Genomic DNA, 21252 nt, shown 5'->3' with positions numbered 1-21252 from the left:
CATCAGGGCGGATACCAAAGAAAACTGCCCCAGGCTCCTTGAAACCACCTGGCTAGACTGGGAAGTGAGGCTCAGAACATAACTGGTTTGCTCAAAAGTTCCCTTCAGTGTTAAGTCCAAGACTAGAGCAACATTTGCTTCCTGGTCCAGTGTTTTGTAAGCAGGGTCACATGGGGATTCCATTGACAAAGATTAGAATTCGATATCTAGACGCTCTACAATATCAGCTGACCACTCTCATATTTGTAGAAATTTAGAACCAGGTTAGTGTGTGTGTGTGTGTGTGTGTGTGTGTGTGTGTGTGTGTGTGTGTGACTGTGTGTCTATGTGCATATTTGTGTGTGTGACTGTATGTGATTGTATGTGATTGTATGTGTGTGTGACTGTATGTGTGTGACAATGTATGTGTGACTGTGTAACTGTGTGTGTATGACTGCCTTTGTGTGTTTGTAATGTCGGGGTATTCAAGGACTTTATTATTCATCTTTAATTTTTGAAATATTGTATTTGGTAAATGCCTTATTGTGGGAAATGTCACCTTTTAAGTAGAAGAGATTTGAATTTAAACTCAGCCCTCTTTTGTTTTACATCCTTGGCATATCAGCATAAAGTTCCCCCAGCGTTACTTCCTACTAGAACCACTTAGGCAGAGATTTTACCATGTGCCCAAATCACCTGGCACCATAGGTCTTCATGGGTATTTAATAACAGAAACTGACAGGCAACTGAAGACATCTTTCAAGCTCCTCCGATGGCAGATTAGTCCTCGAGGAGAAGATATGGACTGGTGATAAGAAAGGCCGATCTGAAATTGTTCACATGGATTATGGGATAGTCAAAGTAACAATGGAGCCCTGGGGTCACTAGTCCCCAGCTCAGGTTCAAATTCCTAACAGCAGTGTGGCTTTGACTAGGGCACCCAACCCCTGGAGTGTGTTTCCTCCTTTGAAACCCAAGGACGGACAGGCCTAAGCATCTTTGTTTCCTTCCATTAGGGTTGCCCAAAAACAGCTGTGTTGACCTCCACTGCTAAGAGGGGAGTTGTGGCCAGCCACTCAGAGGGGGTTCATGGACAGCAACTCAAAGGAGGTTCAAGGTTCATGGACAGCTTCTTAGAAGGGGTTCATGATTTGTGGCCAGCTTCTTAGAGGGGGTTCATAGCCCATAGCTAGCAGATGTGCATACATAGATGAATTTGTTCTCTTCATATTTGCTATTCTTGTCATGGGATTAGTTATTTTGAAGACACCACTTGGTTCATCTTTGAGTTTTCTGTTCTGCTGTTGCTTGTGTCTGAGGTCGACTGCTTTGAAATCATACAACAGTCTAAGGTCAACAGGGGTGCGACACTGTGCTTCCGTTAGCACGAAGGCAGGAGACATTAAAACTGCAGAGACCCTGCTCATGGCTTTGGAACACCAACCAGGAGCCAAGGGTTTCCAGAATAAAGATAAGAAAGGCAATAGAGGAAAGAGTACTTTTATTATGACGCATGAAAACGTAGGTACGTATAAAGGAATACATCATGAATTAATGCATCATTTACCCAGTGGAAAGAAATAGCCAAAAATCCACGAGCAAACTGGACTGTGAGATGATTATATATTTAATCTCTAATCACTTTCTTTCCCCATCATCTATTAGTAGCAGCAATTTTAAAGTGACTACCCAAATAACACTCAAGAATGCTCGTTTACAAAGGAACCAGTGCAAGCTACTCAAACCGTGAAGAACGCAGGCTTGGGCTCATCTTCAGAGAGTAGGAAATAGGAACCCTGAACACTGTTCACGAAGAAATAAAAAATTAAAAAAAAAAGCAAACTGTACTTCATCAATGAAAGAGAGAATATAGATAGTATAAAACATTCTGAACCCGTGACTACAACGATTACGCTTACTAATGTCTGTTCAAGTGCTGATCCTCAATAAGCACTCAAACGCTCAGCAAAAGGACCTTGAGACTGGACTGGCCCGGACAATGCTTCCTTTGAAGTAACAGGACCACATCAACAGGAGGCAGGTGACCCTTAGAATACTGTTGTTGGTTTTATTTTGTTTTGCTGTTTTTGTCTATAAAGGATTTTTAAAAGTGTGTGAGTATATGTGTATATATATGTATATATATGTACATATATGTGTGTATATATATATATATATATATAATATTATCTGCAAGGACCCATGGAACATCTTACAACAGCTAATTAAGAAGTTTTTATATAAAATGAGTAAGATACCAAAAGGAACATTCTAAAACTCAATTTTATGGTGGTGATGACGATGATGACGGTGATGATGGTGACCACGATAAGGCAAAAATACGTTTTCTTTGGCAAGAAGTTGTTAGTTCCTTACCAAATGTTGGTTTGTGGGCTTTGTAGAGACCGTAAGAACACTTTGGTTACTCACCAAAGAGCTATTTAACGGGCTGAGAGTTCATAAACATGTGAGCAAGCGTAACAGCAGCGGAGAGCTATGGCAAAGTCATGTTGAAATCAGTTGGGTCACCATTATTAAAAACTCTTCCTTCAAAAAGCTCCTTTCTAATCTTGGCCTGGGTCTCAGGCTTTAACAAAAGTTCTTTGATCTGTTTCACTTTGGACTTCAGCTCCATCCTTTCTCGGTGCAAAGCTTCGTTAATTAAGTCTTGGGTTCCAACTGGTTTCTTGCCTAAGGGGGAAAATTATATGATACATTTAAAGTACAAATATCAACGGAGGACATTAAATATGGCAATTGACTTTATCAAAATAAGGCTCAAAAACCTTTACAACATTACCCACATTTCATAGAAAAGATTGCATTTGCCAAAAATATATATAATTTACACAAAACTCAATTTACTGTAAATAAAGATCACTGTGTGGTAAAAGCACATGGGGGGGACAAACAGGAAACATTGTGGACTCACTATACTCATGGTCATTTCAACAGTGACAAAGTGAACTTAGCACTTGATAGCTGTGTGCAAGTTTTGGCCTCAGATAAAGTAGTCAAAGGATCGAAGCAATGTAAACGGCAGAACAGTATTCTGTCGGCGACCAGTCCTCTCCCTCTGCCCTTTGAGTCGGGCAGGCGGCCCGAAGTGCCGGCTCCCCCTTGTGCGTGTTGTTCTTCTGTAAAGTAATTCCTTCTGCTGGTCCCAGCACCCCATTCTTTTCTGTTGTGTCGCAGCAAAACCGAACTCATCAATCGCGTCAATCACTAGGTGATCTCCAGGGCTTGAACAAGACACTTCACTAGCACATTGCGAGTCAGTCTGCGACTTAGCGGAGGGGCAGCGGACCGGGTTCAGCTCTCACTTCCGGTTGTTATCACTGCCATCGCCATTCCGATCTCCCTCCTCAGCTTTGACGGAGTTCCCCTCCCCCGGCTGCTTTTTGTTCTGTGTCTCTTCTAGGTACTGCTGGACAGCCTTGAGCACGGCGTTCTCCACCAGCCTCTTACTGAGCCTGACCAGTTCAGCATCCTCAGGCTCCTTTCGGTCCTTCTCACCTACATTCCACAAGAGAAGAGAGGTCACTCAGCTCGTATTGCCATAGCAACTAGGCCACCAGGGCCCAGCTAGTTCAGCTAGTTAAAAGAGCAAGTGTCCTTCACTCTGGCAAATGGGATCTATAGTTCCAACAAGAGTGGGTTGCTTTTTTCCTAGGACATTTGTCCAAGCAGGAGCCTGTCTATTCCTGCAAACTTCAGGCTGAAAAGCAGCCCGTTACACCCTTGCAGCCTTTCATTTCTGCATGGCTCTGGGCTCCTCTCTCACCCAAAGCTGATGAGAACTGGGGAGCTGCTTGTACTCACACCTGGGGTCTCAAGTGCATGAATTCACCAAGGAGATCTGGGTCTGCTGCTCTCTCTCTCCAGTGCTAACTATCAGGGAATCAAGATGGCCCCAGTCATCTTACAGGTTAGGGCCACTCATGTTAAAACACTTGGCATAGAGATCAGTTGTTCATAAACTCCCAGTGCTCACACCAAGACAGATGTAGTAATAACCATGGCCAGTAGCAACTGGTTTAAAATAGGACCTCGGGGTTAGCATCCTGTTTTCAAAATCTCAGTGCTATCACTGTAATTCTAGAGACAGGAAATTCTAGGAAGGGTTAGGGTCCTGGTGGGAAGTCCCTGAAGTCACTGCCTTAGGGTCATTTTTCTGTCCCGCTGGTGATGGTCCAGGTGTCAGCATGTAAAGTATTCACTTTACTGCTGTGAATAAGAGCCTCTCCTCTCCTCCCGAGTCCTTACTATTCTATACATCACCCATCCACACTCCAAATCCTCGCTATCCCCCGGAAAGGTAAAGGGGGATTCTTGTGCTACTCCAGTCAGCACCCTCATTCCCTCCATCGACCTATAGGCTGGAAAGCAGATGGACGGAGTTGAAGAAGACAGTACATTGCCCGCCCACCCTAAGATGAGCTCACTGTGGGACAAGCCAAGGGCTCATGATGACCAAGCCAGTGCTACCCCTGCATGCTCAGGGCAGGATACCATGGGTGTGAGCAGGAACGCTGATGTTATTTTCTATCTTCATATGTAACAAGGTGTGCCCAGAATCATACCTGGGGCTGCCTTCAGAGCCCTGTTATTAGTCTACAGCACACGTGTGGGGTAGCCACCCCCTCCTTCCCAGGGACAAACATCCCAAATGAAAGGGAGGATGGGTTAAGACCAACCTAGAGAGATGCCTTAGCAACCGCTTCCCCCTCAAGTGTGGCAATATGGCCACACACAGTGATCAGAAGTTTGAGCACATGTGCACTGAAAACATGTTCAGAATCGAGGAAGCTCTGACTCAGGGATAATTACAGAGAGCCTACTAAACAGATACTGTGAAAAGCAAGAGAAAAATCGTTACTAGTATAACTTTAGCAACAGTTCGGATTTTTCCTAGTAAGAATGCATGGAAATGTTGCCTAATATTTAAATTATTTGCTCTCAGTCTTATATCACAGTATTTATCCCATACAGATATTTCTATATGCACTACAAGTAACTGTTTATATAGTGACTCTTCGAATTTAAAATAGAAAATGAGATGCAAAGGAAGGGATGCTATTTAAGGACCTTTCAAAACATGACTTTTAAGATGACTTTCTAAATCTCCTACCCAGGCTCTATACCCAGGCCAGAGACTATAATTTTGTGGACTGTTCTAGAACTCCGGCCTGCTTTCTCAGTGGGTAAGATAACAAGATTGAACTTAAGTTTCATTTAATAACTCATTCTCCAAGATTCCTCTCAGTTCTAATATCATGTACGTTGTTATTTCTGTTAATCAAATGTCCTTGTGACTTTAAATGTTAAGATATTTGAAATGCCCGGGGGTTCTGGTTCTGTTATGTTTACACACTCAAGCTGCAAGTTCAAGGCTAGTGTGGGCCACAGAGGAAGATGCTGATCAACGCCTTTCCTAAAGAGAGGCTGCAGAGCCTCCCTTCCGGTGGCCCTGTTTTTGTTCATACTTTACTAATATCCGTGCCGATCAAACTGAAAACATGGTTATCTTTGACACTTTCCTACCCGTCGTCAGCCCGCCTCATCGCAGAACACTGTTAATATGTGCTACACAATCTGTCCTGTCTTCGAGGCGCCTGACAAATGCCCCCTGATTCACTTTTCTTCAGCATCCCTTTCAGACTGGGCGTGGTGGCACTCACCTCTAATCACAGTGCCTAGGAAGCAGAGGCAAGTGGCAGATCTGTGAATTTGAGGCCAGCCCAACCTCCAGACCAAACTACAAGACAGCCAAGCCTAGATAGTGATGCCTTATCTCAAAAAAACAAAAAATAAAAAAACAAAACAAAAAAGCGAACAAAACAACAAACAAACATTCAATTTGTTAATTAAGAGATCAGATAAAATATCCCTTCTGGCCTCCACTTACCAGAGAAGTAAGCTTACATCTCAGGACTTCGTGAGATTTGCCTAAACAGCCACTACTGTATCACTTCTGGTTCAATTCCAACATCCTTAGAAGTTTCCAGATCATTCCTTATTGCTAGATGGCCCCGCCCTTTCCCTTCCCACTAACATTTTACCTACTTCATGGAACTTTCCTTGCCTTGCTCAGAGGGAAGGGCATGGCTCATTTGGCCATTCCATCACTTCCTCACGAATGCATCCTAAGTAGTTACTCTATGCCTATAGAAACAGCCTAAGTGTTTACTCTATGCCTATAGAAATAGTCTATATTCTCTCAGCCTATAGAAATACCACAGAGAATAAACCAAGAGCCTCCTGGCTTTCTTTTTTAATTCTTTTATAAACGAAGGACATTCTTTCTTAATTCACAAAGGCATAGTCGGGTGCCTGGGAACACGGTTGAGTCAGGAATAAGCCTGCATGCAAGCAGGGAACCTGCACTTAAGTGCCCTGGCAAACACATGAAAAGCTGCCTGCAGTCATACATATCCCCAGTACTGGCACTGGGGAAGCAGAGGGGGGGGGTGGGAGAAGAGCCTGGGGCCCACTGGCCAACTATTCTAACTAAGCAGTAAACTCCAGATTCGTTGAGAAACCCTGTCTCGAAACATAAGGTGGACTGTGATCCAGGAAACACCTCCCATCCATGTCTGGCCTCTATATGTATGCATACACATATACACATACATGTACCCACATGTTCCCACATGTACACAAACACAGACTCGAGGACAGAAACTACAACAGCTCTCTTACCTTCCTCTCTGCTGACACATGGCACAGCTTACTCATTACAATGCTCAGTAACGTTTTTTTGCCTAGTGAATGTTTTATTGAAATTCTTGGAAGCAGTAGCAACAGTTTTGGATGTTATTATCATCCTATATAAATAGTACACCATGGCCAGAAATTTAAATGTAAAATTAAATCTAAAATAAGAGCAGAGAATTCCAAAGTAATTCAAATGCCTATGTGAAAACTTTACATCGACTTTCACTGATGAACCTGATTGGTAAGACAAAATATTTCTACCAATCATAAACTAACAATCCACGATAAGTAACTATTTCACCAATCAAAAATAAGCAAACTAACAAATCTTCCAGATCTGACCTGGACTCCAGCATCCCCACTAATTTCTGCAAACCCGCCCGGGCTTTAATATTACCCCACAGCAAACAGGGCATGGTGGCACTGGCCTATAACCCTAACCCCACGGAGGTTCAGGCAGGAGGACGAGAAGTAAAAGCTGATCCTGGACTACATAGGGAGCTTAGGGCATCCTGGGATACCCGAGACCCTGTAAACATGTTATCTGTGTGAGCACGCATGCACGTGTGTGTCCAGGGAAGGATCATCACAGAGATCTATAAGAATGCAATAGTCCAAGAAACCAGAATCTCCATTCCAGGGAGAACTTGTTTTCTAGTTTTCAGTAAAGTTGGTGCAACTTACAGAGACATTTTCAGATTAAAGTTATGCTGTAATTTTCCTCTGCTTAACCACTGCATAAGGACAGCAGTCTCTCACGCTGACCTCCAAGATAAAGGGCATTCCCCCGATGCCTTGTTAATAACAGCAGCTCAGCACAGTATGCCAATATACACAACTCTTCTTTTGATCCCAACGAGGTACCTAAATAAACAGAAATATTCCTAATAAAAACATCAAGCTCTTGATCCAAGCATCCTTTCTTGGTTTGTGTGGTATACTGACTGTCATACACATGGGAGAGCCTAGCTTTTGCCTTTGATACTTACTGTACGTCAGAAGTCTCCCTAACATGCCTTCAGTGGCAGTGTTTGAGACAGAGTCTCCCTCTGTAGCCCAGGACTTGTTACAGAGCCTAGAACAGGTACGACAGACAATAATCCCTCTCTCAGCCCTCCAAATGCAGGAATTATAGGCATCGACTACCAACACCAGACTCCACAGTGTCTTCTATAAAAAATATAAAAGGAATGAAAAATCTTTTAAAGCTACAAAATACAGCCAAATATGGTGGTTTACACCATTGACCCTAGCATGTGGAAGGCTGCAACAGGAGGGTAAATGGGAGTCTAACCTGCATTTTATGGTGATTTAGACCATGCTGGGTGATAAAATAAACTTAGCCCAAAATATCAACCACTAAATGAAAATGAATCCACTCAGTGCAGTGTATCTTGAAGGATACAAAATTTAAAATGGTTTCCAATAAACTTCACACGAGTAATTAAGAGTGAGCAGCCTCTACACATGTGGCATGATCTATTCATGGTCTGCGCGTATCAGTCTTGCTTTCTTTATATCTGCGAGCTCTTTGGTACCAATATAGGTCAGTGATTAGGTTTACTTTTTTGTTATCATTAAAACAAAACAAAACAAACAAAAGAACCAAAAACCTCCTCGCTGGTGGCAAGAAAATTTTAGGACTCCTGGGATCACTTAAGATGAGTCTTTGTGTTACTCAGATGATCTTAACACATGAGCTGAGCTGACCCAACGAAAGCTGGGCTGATGTCACATGAAAGGCTCTATAGATTGCCACCTTCTTCCTAGGCATTGCCAACATCCAAGTGCCTATTTGTACCAGAGAGAATAAATCGATAGATAGTAATATAATTTTCAATCAGAAAATATAATACGAAGATGATAGGAGAGGAGAGGATGGAGGGAGGGCACACACACGCACACGCACACGCACACATCTACACACATACACACATACACACATGCACACATACACACGCACACACACACATGCACACACACATACGCACACACACATACACACGCATGCACATGCACACACATACACGCATGCACACATGCTCACAGAGGGGGCACATATCAAAATGAGAGCCTTCACCCCTGAGAACATCAGCAGTTGTCATTGCACACCAAGTGTCAAAAGCCTCATTAGGGCAAGCAGAGCTTCTCTGAGCCCTGAGGCAGCAGCAGCTCCCTGGCTGTCACTATGCCACACAAAGAACATACTGTGTTATACCATGAGCTCTATAGGTTCTGTTCGCATTACCATGAGAAAATGCAAAGGAAGAAAAGCCGAGAGGTTTATGAATGCTCAGAGGTGTGCACACAAGAGGAAGGCTGGTATGAACGTTTGGCCCTGTCATTCCAGGCCATGCTGGAAACTACAAATGGGAGGGGAGACCCTTGATCCTGTCAGGACTCGGTGCCCCAGTGTAGGGGAATGTCAGGGTGGAGAGGTGGCAGTGGGTGGGTGGGTAGGTAGGTGAGGGAGCAACCTCAGTGTGGCAGGGGGGAAGTGAGATAGAAGGTTTCTGGAGGAGAAACTGGAAAACATAAATAAAACTGTTAAAACGTAAATAAAAATTAATTAATTTGTTGAGGACTGCAAGCCAGTCAGGAACACCGTCCTTGGTGACGCTTCTGAACACTCTCAGGTGACTTTTCAGGCCTGCAGTCAAGACTGTTCAAATGGCCAGCCCCGTGCCTGTATTACAGAACCAGGAAGACAGAGGCAGGCGTTAAATGTCAGGGGACAGTGTGCATTACCCAGTAAGGGCTGGGGGCTGAGAAAACAAATGAAGGAAATGAGTGAAAGGGGAAACAATTCCCTTAGATCTGAACAAAGCCTTCTTTAGCATCTTCCCAGAACTTCAAAATGTGTGCTTGCTTTTCTAGAAACCCAATTGTGTCTGGGTTTTTAACTGTGGCCATGTATGGAGGTCAGACACAGTGGCCCACATCTTTTATCAATATAACTCAGGATGTAGAGGCTGGCAGACCTCTGTGAGTTCAAGGCCAGCCTAGTCTGCACAGGGCAGCCAGAGCTATGCAAAGTGACCCTATTTCAAAAACAGAACAGAACAGCAAAAATGTATAGGTGGTCATCAGGCGTGGCCAAAGACAGTCGACGTCATAGTCACAGTGAGATGACACTACTCGCCCGTTCAAATGACTCGGTTAAAAGGACACAAAACACTAAGGGTTGCTGGGAATATGAAGCCAGCCTTCTAATACTGGTGAGAATGCAAACATCCCATTTTGTGGAGTTTGGGGGAATTTTTATAATAGTTGACTACATTCTCACCACTATCCCACAATCTCACCTCTTGGAAAAACAGGTGAATGCAACCATGTTGCTAGCCGAATCGCTCACAGCGCTATCTGGAGCTCTACTCAAAAGTGCCTTAAACTAGAAACTACCTAAGCAGCCTCCGTCTCCTGGATGAACCGGAAGGCTGTGACAGGCCCATGTGATGAAGGAACGACAAAGAAAGGAAGTGCTGCCCTGGCTACAGCACAGACCATCCCAAGGCAACAGAGGCCAAACCAAGGAGGATACGCACTCTGGGATTTCACTTTCCATGTTACGGAGAAGCTAGCCGGAAAACAGGGCGGTTGTTTGGGGGAGCTGGGAGACGAAGAGGAAAGGAAGTGAAAGAATTTTGGAGGGTGGTGGAAGTGTTTATGATCTTGCTTTGGTTATTAGGACTCCCGGGTTCCTTAAATCTCACAGAACTAAACACGGATATGAGATCTGCTGCGTGTAAAACAGACTTCGCTTGTTAAAATGCTGGTGAGAACAGTTTCTTCCCAGTACTGCCTCTGTGGGGGTCACCACGGGGCTCCCTGATGAGCCTGCTTGTCGCTCTGCCATTGGGCTGTGGCTGCCCATAAGGATGGCTTCCTGGCTCCTCACTATTTTAAGGCACACCCCAACCTCGACTCGTGTAATCTCATGACCACAGGCCTGCTTTGTGGTTGCTGGCCTTGTGAATCATAGTTTTCTGTTGTGCTCAGTATCAAAATATTTTCCATAAAGTTGATGGGAGTGACTTGTGATTGGAGATTGGAGCCAAACAGACCGTTTCTCCTTTTCCTTTCTCTGTGTCAGACATATCGGCCGCTCAATGTGCCCAAAGAGTACAGACTCATTTGGCACCGGCGTGAGGCTGACAGGTGATCACTGCGTTCACCTCTGGTTTTGAAGCCTGCTTCCTGAGGGTGGCAGGCTCTCTACAGTTTGTTTTCTTGGGGATTGGCTCTGTGTTATCTGTAGACCTGAGTCCACACTGCAATTACTGTCACATGTAAGGAAACTGTGGAGTTTCCTCCCTGCGTTTCAGCTCCTGTTTTTGTTCCAGCTGGAAAGTGAGAATTTAAGGTCCCTCATGGTCTCTAAGATCACTCTAGATCACTCAGTGCAAAACTGACCAAGATGTATAATTCTGAATCAGGAGAAAAAGGGGTAGATATTATTAATACAAATCTGGGCCCACAGAAGTGTCAGTAGAAGGGTGAGTATCATGTTTGGGATAAAGAGAATGCCATAAGCATACATTTTCAAGAAGTCATCATCTCTTGATCTACAGGAAACATGAAGTCTGGAAATGGAGCCGAGCTTAAAATCGTAGCTGCCATCTTATTGCCGTCTAGTTTAGGAGCACTGGACATGGTAGCTGGCTTCTGGGCTCTCAGTCATCACTAAAACACCTGCTTGCCATATGAACGCTGTCCCCCTAGGCTTGTATTCTAAAGGAGGCCTTACTTAGTTCAAGCAGAAAGGAGGGACTCTCCCATTGTAAATGCTGTACTCACCAAGGTAGGTCAGCGAGTGCCTGTTCCAACCAAGCATTAAATAACTTAACGCATAAGCTATGGCTGCCACTTTGGCTCTTTATAAGCAATACAGACACGCCCAGGTCAGGAGGAATGACAGGCTGAGAACATTTCCACAGGTAACCATGGCGATAACATGGACAGTTTCCTCAACTCATTTAGAGGGAGTCCAGGATTATAAAACAGGGTCAGAAACATTAACCAACCTGGTTTACACAGTGAGGTGAGGTGAGTGTTAAAATACAAACAATGGCACCAGGGGTTTACAAAGCAATGTGTTGGTTTCTACAGCCTCAGAGATGGGAATCGGAGTTCTCCCACTTAAGACTAGAAGCTTTGCCTACCCCGCCCAGGCAGGTATCCTGAGAACTCTCAATCTGGAGCCAAGAAGGTAAACATGAAAATTACTAGTGACTGGATGACTGACTGGATGACTGACTGGATGACTGATTGGATGACTGACTGGATGACTGACTGGATGACTGACTGGATGACTGACTGGATGACTGACTGGAGAAGCCGAAAACTCTGCTTTCACTCACGGGACCTCCCTCTCCACTGAAAACTCAGTCTGAGTAACTCACTGACTGTCACAAGATTCCTCCTTTCCTCCTTTGTCTTTCCATCCCTTCCTTCTCTTGTCTCTCATCTTTCCTTCCCTATCTTCTCTCTTCCTCTCTCTCCTCTCACTTTCCTATTTCCACCTTCCCTTCCACAAACATCATCTAAGCACCCTCTGTCTGTGGTAAGTACCTGCATCACGAAGATAGAATACAGAAACGAACTCGACATGGCCCTACCTTCAGAAAACCTGCAACTCAATAGAAATGCATGACAATAAACAATACAATGTCATAATACTCTGAAGGGAAGAGGACTGTGGAGTGGAAACACATATAAAGACTGGCAGGCTAGAAGGGTGGGTCAGCAGGTTAGAACACTGACTGCTCTTCCAGAAGTCCAAGGTTCAATTCCCACCACCCACATGGCCTCACAACCCTGTGTAAGCCCAATCCCATGGCATTTGACATTCACTTCTGGCCTTTGCGGACAGCAAGCATACACATGGGACATAGACATACATATAGACAAAACTCCTTGTTTATGTTAAATAAGTTAATATAAAATTTAAAAGACTGTAGACAAGCCTGGGGTGTGACTCAGTTGGTAGGGTGCTTGCCTAGTATATACAAAGTCTTGGGTTCGTAAACTGGAAATCCTGGGACATACCTCTAATCTTAGCAATCAAGAGGCAGAAACATGGGGTCAAAAGTTCAAGGTCATCCTTTGCTATATAGATATCTCAAATTCCAGGCCCAGTACCCTAGCCCAATCATCATCGAGAGCCTTCCTCTGGTAGCTGATGGGAGCAAATGCAGAGACCCACACCAAAACATTTAGCAGAGCTCAGGGAACCCTTCAGAAGAGGTAGGAGGAAGAATTGTAGAAGCCAGAGGGATCAGAGACACCAGGAGAACACAGATCACACAATCAATTAAGCAGGGCTCAGAGGGGTTCACAGAGCCTGCATGGGTCTGGGCTATGTCCTCTACATACATGCTGTGGTTGTCTAGCATGGCATGTTTGTGGGACTCCTATCACTGAGGGCTCTCCAATTCCTTTGCCTGCTCTTGGGATCCTTTTCCTCCTATTGTGTTGCTTCACCCAGGCTTGATATGAAGAGGCTTAACATTATATATGTGTGTGTGTATTTATATATATATATATATCATACATAATATATACATATATAGATATATACACACATATATACATATAGAGAGAGGTATAGAGATATATGATATCCCTGGGAGGCCTGGTCCTTTTTGAAGAGAGACAGAGAAGAAGTGGTTCTAGGTGAGAGGGAACTGGAAGGAGTGGAGGTAGGGGAAAGGGAGGCTATGGTTGGGATATATTATATGAGAGAGAATAAATAAATGAATAACTAAATGGTCAAGTCTAGGGCAAATTACCCAAAGCCGGGTGCTCAAGTCAGATCTTGTACATTGAGTCAGTGTTTCCCAGGTGGACAAGGTACAATAGCTTGGCATGACGTAACATGACCTGGCATACTGCTGCTGTGACCTGTGTGGCTAATGGCAGTCTTGATCCAGTGTGTGGTAACTAATGAGGTAAGAAAAAGAACCACCGTTGGAAGCTCTTGGGCCACGCTGAGGAAGGTGCAGGATCAAACTAAACTTCCATGTTCTAAGATATACACAAATTTTAAAGGCTAATCTACAACAAATGGTGGTTTATTCCAACTGCTGGGGTATCACTCAATTCTTAGAACATTGCTACGTGTGTAGGTGTGGTTCTCACAGACCTATTAATTAATAAGAAAACACTACATTTGCTACTGACTAAGTGATGTCTTAATTCTGTTGTAAATAAGCAGACATCTCTGCGGGGGGGGGCACCAAAATATCAGTATAGAGTCGGTGAGACTGTCACAAACTCTTCGCATGTGTGTACGTGCACACACATGTGAGTACATGTTTCTGTTTTTAAGCAAAGTCTCTAGCACATTAGCTTCCTCAAACTCCCTATTTATCTAAAGACAAGCTTGAACGGGTCATGCTTCCCCGAACCTCAGGATTACTGGGACTACATGCATGTGTCAAGCATGTTCGGCCTACACAACACCAGATATCAAAACCCAGAGCTTCATGCATTCTAAGTAATTATTCTACCAATTGAGCTACACCCCTAGCCTGAAAACATCTATTGAAAGAAAAAGTGAAGTATTTTTAATTATTCAATATTAACCGTTAGCCAACTAAACAAAACTCTTCCGAACGAGTGAGCGGAGTGTGTTTCAGATGGCAAATGTCTCTGGTTTCTCAGGTTTAAACATCACATAGGTTAAGTGTCACTGCTTTGCTTTGATGACCAGTAAACACCTTTCAAACTTTGAACATGAAGACCAGGGCAAACAAGATTTCGGTCACTATGCTTGCTTGTGAGCCCTGGCGAACCATGGACAGAGTCCACTGGGCACGGAACAAGCAGTAATGGTGGGTGACCGTGAACACAGAGCACTGAAGGGGGAGAGGGAACAAGATGGCCAACCAGCCAAAGTCAAGACAAACACCATCCGTGGGCGTATACAGTGAAAATGAGGAAGGAAACAGAGTAACGACACCCTGAGGAGAGACTGAAGCCTGGTGACCTCTTTATGTGCTTAGCTTTAGGGGAAAATGATTGAAGAAAGCAACGTCTATTAGGAACCTCCCGCAGAAAATCAAACTAGCATGTACATTTACATTACATTTACAGGTGGTGCATAAATGGACATGCATCTGGTCCCTCAGCGGGCGTTTGCTTCTGGACTACTGACTTCCATGTAGAGAAGGACTGCTACAGTCAATCCAAATATCAGTAAGACACCAACACAGAAGGCACCAGGCGGGCAAGGGCCAGTCACCACTGTGCAGGGCTTCCTGTGTGGGCCATGAGCTTGGTTCCTACAGGGAGTGGGGTGCGTGAAACATGCACAGAAGGAGACCAGAGATGGCGAACTCAGCTCGCTGCTCCTCCTTATGGAATGAGACAGAGTCTGGCTCGCTGCAGCTGCTTGACCACTTCCCTGAAGCACCGAGGGTGAGTGGTCAAGGCCACCATGACATCCTCAAGGACCCTGCCCTACACATGGCTTCCTACTTCTCCTGCTCACCAACCACCCACTCCTGGTAAGTGTGTTCACGAACTCTCTTAATAACAATAAGCCTGCCTCACATAAAGTACCTAGTATGTGGACTTCGTCCCAGACATGGGAGAGCAAAGCTCAATCCAATGTCTACATATGTCAAACGAGAGATCTGGAAACCGGGTTACTTAACTCTACATTTTCTAAAACCTCCAAAGCTGTAACTCAAATACAGATCGGCTCCCAGCCCATCACACTTTTGACACTGTACTATAACGCTAACCTCTATCTCTGACTTTATACAATTATACTTCCCATAATCCTTCTCATTCTACGATGAATGAGACTTACAATCATAAAATATGTTAAGGTCCTTTTCAAGTGACAGGGTCAGAATGTCATATATCTGTGTCCCTCTGGAAGCCATCAGCCTTCCTCTGTCTGTCTCACTCTCTTTTAGTTACAAAGGACAGGTAACAGCCGTTCTACCACGCAAGTCTATTGTGAAAATTAAGATAAAACAAAGCGACCGAACAGTAAGCACTTTCACTTCTTTCTGTCTTTTAAAACAATTTTTACTTTTAACTGTGTGCATGTGTGATGGGTGGGGTATGAGTGTTGAGCCGGTCAGCAGAGCCCAGGAGAGAGCTTTGGATCCACGGGAGGGGACAGATGTACCGTTGCTGCCTCTCCAACCTGAGCGCTAAAAACTGAACTTGGGTCCTGCACAAGAGCAGCCCAGAGTCTTAACCAGTGCCACCGCTATTTCCTAACACTTCTTTAAAAGTTGTCTTAAAAGGTGTGGAAATAATCGCAAACAAGATGTTCATATCGCACGGACAGGTAGCCCAGTAGTGAATACAGCTGCTTCTCGCAATGCTCTGTACTGTTCTGGGTAGCTTAAACTACATTCACTCCTTTACAATCAAGGGATGTCCCATTTTGGTTTAGAGGAGAACTACTGTAAATTAATGAATCTTGCAAAAGGTGTCCAGCAGACGTATAAACAGACCGCACCAGGAATAGCACTGTACAGATGGTTTTTAGCTCCTCCATGCACTACGCTCAAACGTGCAGCGCTGTAAAAATAATCACATCAGGTTTGGTTTGCATGCAACTCCTCCAAGAGCATGCCTACTACAGGACAGGTGTCATGCATTCGTGATAAATGCCACAGTCATTTATGAGCTTTCTCTCATCTTCTTGGCCATCATTACACACCTTCCATCACAAGGCTTCCTGCCAGCCAGCCATTCCCTTTTTGTTAAATCCCCAAAGGACCCGATATAGTCATTAGCATAAAAACATAGTGGTGGAGTTAGAAGCTGGAAGTAAAAAAAAAAAAAAAATCAGGATGAGTAAAAAGAAATTTTAATAAACAAGTAAAGACCAGAGAAGAGCTCAGGTCATAGAGGGGTGGATTATAGAGCCATGGGACTCCCCATAGCCTCAAGCTCAGAAGTGTGGTGATTGTCCATGTCAGGAACTCAGAGAGCCTTCTGGATCAGGCTTGCTCCACAGCTGCACAGGGCTTGGGGCCATATCCCTCCCAATCCCCTCCATGCCTTCCTCCCACCCTTTCCCTAAGCAAACAAGGTTATTAGACTCACTCCACTTCAACCTGTGTGTCCTGGCTTTCTACAGGGCTCCTACAGAGCTGTTAAAATCTTCACCTACATTACCCTGTGGGGCCTAGCAGCCCAGCTCAATAGCTCTCCGGGAGAGAACAGCAATGCACACTGGCCATTCAGGTGTAGTTCCTGATTTCCTATGTGGAAATGAGAGAGGACTCTTTGTTTCTCAGAGCTGAAGGGAGTCTCACCCCATAACACAGTGAGGCCAGTGAGGGTGAGGACAGAGACACTGCTGGGAGCCATGCCCCCAACACCAAGCAAAAGCTGAGAAGGTGAGGGCTGGGTTGCCATACAAGCACATGGAGCTGAGTTCAACACCCAGAACCCACACAACATGCCAAGGCAGCTGCACACATGATCTCGGCACTGGAGAGACAGACAGACAGACTCCTGGGGCTGGGTGGCCATTCAATCTTGCCAAACTGAATGAGACCCAAGGCAGGAACCCTGACTCAAAAAGAAAAAAATAAGCAGCCATAGACACACACACACACACACACACACACACACACACACACACGCATACACATGAGCACACAAATGGACACGTGTGTGCATATGACTGAACTTAGGGGTGGAGAAGTAGAGGGCGGACAAAGTTCAGGAAGCCTGCCATGTTTGCACTCATGAGCCAATGCGTCTTCTCATACATCCTCCATTTTCTTGAAGACTCTGTCTCCATATATCGGCTCCCATTGCAGCCTTATTTCTGTCTCTTCTGTTTTGACTCTGACTGGTTCCCAGGCACCTCCCAGAATTCCTCAGACTTTCCAGCTATTTTAGCAAGTGCTGCCTTAGGTCCCTACCAGGGTCTTTGGTTCTCTTTAGCCCTGACAATAGGCAGTCTGTCGTTCTCAGTGCTAATCTGCACTGGCTGCAGGCCTAGTGCCCACTAGCTGGTCCCCACAGCAGGGACTGGCAGCGGTATCCTCAATACAAAAATCACAGGACTAGTTTAAGGACTGTCCACCATTCCCAACAAACAGCATAAACAAGACGGTAACATGTACATAAGGCATTTAAAAATAATATTTACAAATGGACGGCAAATTAGCTTTTAAGCAATTTGTTCTCTTTCATGAAGGGGAAGAAAGAGGACCAGAGAAGATGGACAGAGAGGGAGGAATGGGGCAAGAGGGAGGGAATGAGGGGATATAAGCAACACACACACACACACACATACACCAGCGCTGGAACTAAACCCAGAACTCAGCCTATTAACCAAAAAAGAAGTAATAATCTGTGCATCCGAAGTCTGTTAAATGTATGTAAATTAGCCTTTTCATTAGAAACATTGACTAATTTGAATTTCCATATACCATGCCTATTTCAAAGTAGTCACATTTTATAGACTTTCAAATGTTTTTATTCAGAGTATGGATTTTAGTTTAAAAAAACTCACATCATTGTTTAATATGATTAGTACTTTTGTCTCCAAAGAAATAAGAACTACGAATTAGCATAAATTAAATGTCTATCTTGGAGCAATGAAAAACATAGATTAAAACATAGCCAACACGTGTGGCTCTGTTGTTAAGATGTGGTGTTTCCGCCCCAACCCTGCCCCTCCTCATTAAGATTGGAGGATGCTCTAGAATGGACCAGAGACCTGGGAGGTGAGACATCCTCAGGACTAAAAGGGGGGGGACCCTAAATGAAAGTCCCTACAGTAGGGAGAACACAGCTCCAGCAGAAAGACAGGGCATCAAGTGAGGGATGAGGTTGCTCTCTCAGTCAAAACTCTGACCCATAATTCTTCCTGTCTGAAAGAACTGCAGGAATGAAAATGGAGAAGAGCCTGAGGAAAAGAAGTCCAGTGACAGACCAAAGTAGGTTCCAGCTCAAGGGGAGGCCCCAAGACCTGACACCATTACTGAGAATATGGGGTGCTCACAAAAAGGGACCTATCATGACTGCCCTCCAAAAGACCCAACAAGCAGCTGAAAGAGTCAGATGCAGATATGTGCACCCAAACAATGAACAGAAGCTGTTGACCCCTGTGGTTGAATTAGGGAAAAGCTGGAGGAAGCTGAAGAGGAGGGTGACCCTGTAGGACAGTCTTAATAAACCTGGACCCCTGAGATCTCTCAGACACTGGATCACTAACCAGGCAGCATCCACCAGCTGGGATGAGGCCCCTGACACATATACAGCAGAGGACTCCCAGGCTGGTACGGTCAGAGAAGATGCACCTGACCCTCAAGAGACTGGAGGCCCCATGGAGTTTAGAGGTCTGGTGGGGTCAGTGGGTGGGTGGTGACATCCTCGTGGAGATGGGACAGGAGGAGATATGGGATGTGGAACAGTCGGAGGGTGGACTAGGAGGGGAATAAAATCTGGAATGTAAAGATAGATAGATAGATAGATAGATAGATAGATAGATAGATAGATAGATAGATAGACAGACAGACAGACAGATAAAGTGATTGGTGACACAAAGGTTGAGGCTCACAAATGTATCCCTTGGCCAGATGCACCTGTGAGGTTCCCCCAGGAGGAGAGCTAGAGATTAAATGAAAACTGCACCGAGGTCACAGAACTTGCCCTCTGCAATTTGCTCACTGTCCCCATCCCTGCTGTCCCAACCACCTGCCTCTGCTCCACACTGTCCCTCACTGCTCCTCATTGTTCCCCACTGCTCCTCAATGCTCCACACTGTCCCTCACTGGTCTTCAGTGCTCCTCACTGGTCCTCAGTGCTCCCCACTGCTTCTTGCTGCTCCCTACTGCTGTTCACTGCTCCCTACTGCTCCTCACTGCCCCTCATGGTTTCTCACTGTTCCTTGCTGCTCCACAGTGCTCCCTACTGCTCCATAGTGCTTCCTACTGCTATTCACTGCTCCTCACTACCCCTCATGGTTTCTCACTGCTCCTTGCTGCTCCACAGTGCTCCCTACTTCTTCATGGTGCTCCCGAATGCTCCTTACTGCTCTGCAGTCCTCTCTACTGCTCCACATTACTCCAGGTTCCAAAAGCATTTAGTTCCAGTTTTTAGTTCTTCTTACTCCTCTGTCATTCCCTTAGAGGTGTGAGCAGAGGTGACTGATTTCCCAACCTTGTAGGCCAATTTCAGCTTCATTGGTGGCTTTCCCAAGTCCCAGAGCCCCCACCCCCCAACCCCCGGAGACAGCAACCCTCTTCAAATATCTCAGTCACATAGGACCCTTCTTTCCATAAGGTACCCAAGCCTGAAAGTTACTGTATGTTTAGTCTTGACTTTACACTCATTATTAGTCCAAAGTCTATTTCACTAATTTCCTACATTAAATTTTCTGTTAAAATACCCAATGTACTCCCCTGTTTTCTTTGTTATGCCATAACCAATATCTGCTACTTTTGTATTTCTCCTCAAACAACTTTGTAACTATTGATGATCCCAACAGTACAGAAACAAAGGGTACAGAGGTAAAACATACAAAGTTGAAGCAGCTACAACTGAATTATTTCAGAAACAAACTTTCTCATAAAATAATCTATTATAACCTTTTAATTTAATCTCGAACTCCATGTGGTTGTGCTTATATAACTAGGTTCTATGAAGCCTGCAGGTCTAATTTTCCATTAGGGGTTAAGTAGGTTGTATCTATGCAGGGGTGAATATACACTTCCGTCCCAGTGAATTCTTGATTTAGATTTAATACGCCAATTTTAAAAGTACATTAACGTAAACCTAAAGGTTCAAGACAACTTCCATTTTAAAGACAATCACACAGCAGGCAGCCCATGTCGGCTTGCTATCACTAGGATCTGCTGGTTCTCAGAGAGTTCAGTAACCAGCATTTGTAATAGAACATAGGGTAGACAAGCCGTGCCTAAACAATCACCCAGACTTGTCTTTATACTCTGTGTTTTAAAGCAAGTTTGCCAACTGTAAAGGCATTAATTTGAATACCACTCAGTAGTCACTATAAAATAATTAATTTAAAAGCACGCATTGTTATAAAAACTTTTGGTCTACTCAAACTTTAGTGACATAGCAGCTTGGAAATTTTTCCTTTAAAATCTTCTACCATACAGAGAAGACAGAGGGAAAGAATTCAGGGAGACAACACTGGAACCGATGAGGTGGGGCATCTCTGGGAGGAGCTAGAAACCTAGGACAATCAAAACTCCCATGAATCTATGAGGGTGACCCTAGCTAAGACTCCTAGCAATGGGGGATGTGGAACCTGAAACAACCATCTCCTGTAACGGGAAAAGATTTCCAATGGAGGGACTGGGACTCCAATCCAGCCACGAAACCTTAGACCCACAATTTCTCCTGCCAGCAAGATGGGCAGGGACAAAGATGGAAAAGAAATCAAAGAAATGGCCGACCAGTGACTTGTCCAACTTGAGACCCACGCCATGAGAGAAAGCCCAGCCCTGACACTGATTAGTGAAATTCTGCTGTATTTCCAGAAAGGCAGCTAGCATAACTGACATCTGAGATGGAAATTGATGCGGAGACTCACAG

At 44.6% G+C, this 21252-nt stretch overlaps 1 protein-coding gene across 8 annotated transcripts in view; it reads right to left on the bottom strand.

Annotated features, from left to right (window-relative positions):
• Akap7 (A-kinase anchoring protein 7) overlaps window positions 1–21252 on the bottom strand; it is a 262161-nt gene that overhangs the window by 130111 nt on the left and 110798 nt on the right. For 3 of the 8 annotated variants that reach the window (XM_063266032.1, XM_039081154.2, XM_039081160.2), the window contains one exon: window positions 1464–3495. The exons of 1 other annotated variant lie outside the window; for it this stretch is intronic. In XM_063266032.1, the coding sequence (XP_063122102.1) occupies window positions 3299–3495 (197 nt within the window). In that variant the 3' untranslated portion in view covers window positions 1464–3298. Of the gene's footprint in view, window positions 1–1462; window positions 3496–21252 lie in introns of those variants that run through there. 4 more of the 8 variants (NM_001001801.4, XM_039081121.2, XR_005487784.2 and 1 more) reach the window with 4 other exon arrangements.

Source organism: Rattus norvegicus, chromosome 1 (assembly GCF_036323735.1).
Source record: "Rattus norvegicus strain BN/NHsdMcwi chromosome 1, GRCr8, whole genome shotgun sequence".
NCBI lineage: Eukaryota > Metazoa > Chordata > Mammalia > Rodentia > Muridae > Rattus > Rattus norvegicus.
The sequence above is the reverse complement of the archived record's forward strand: the minus strand, read 5'-3'. Positions and strand labels throughout refer to the sequence as shown.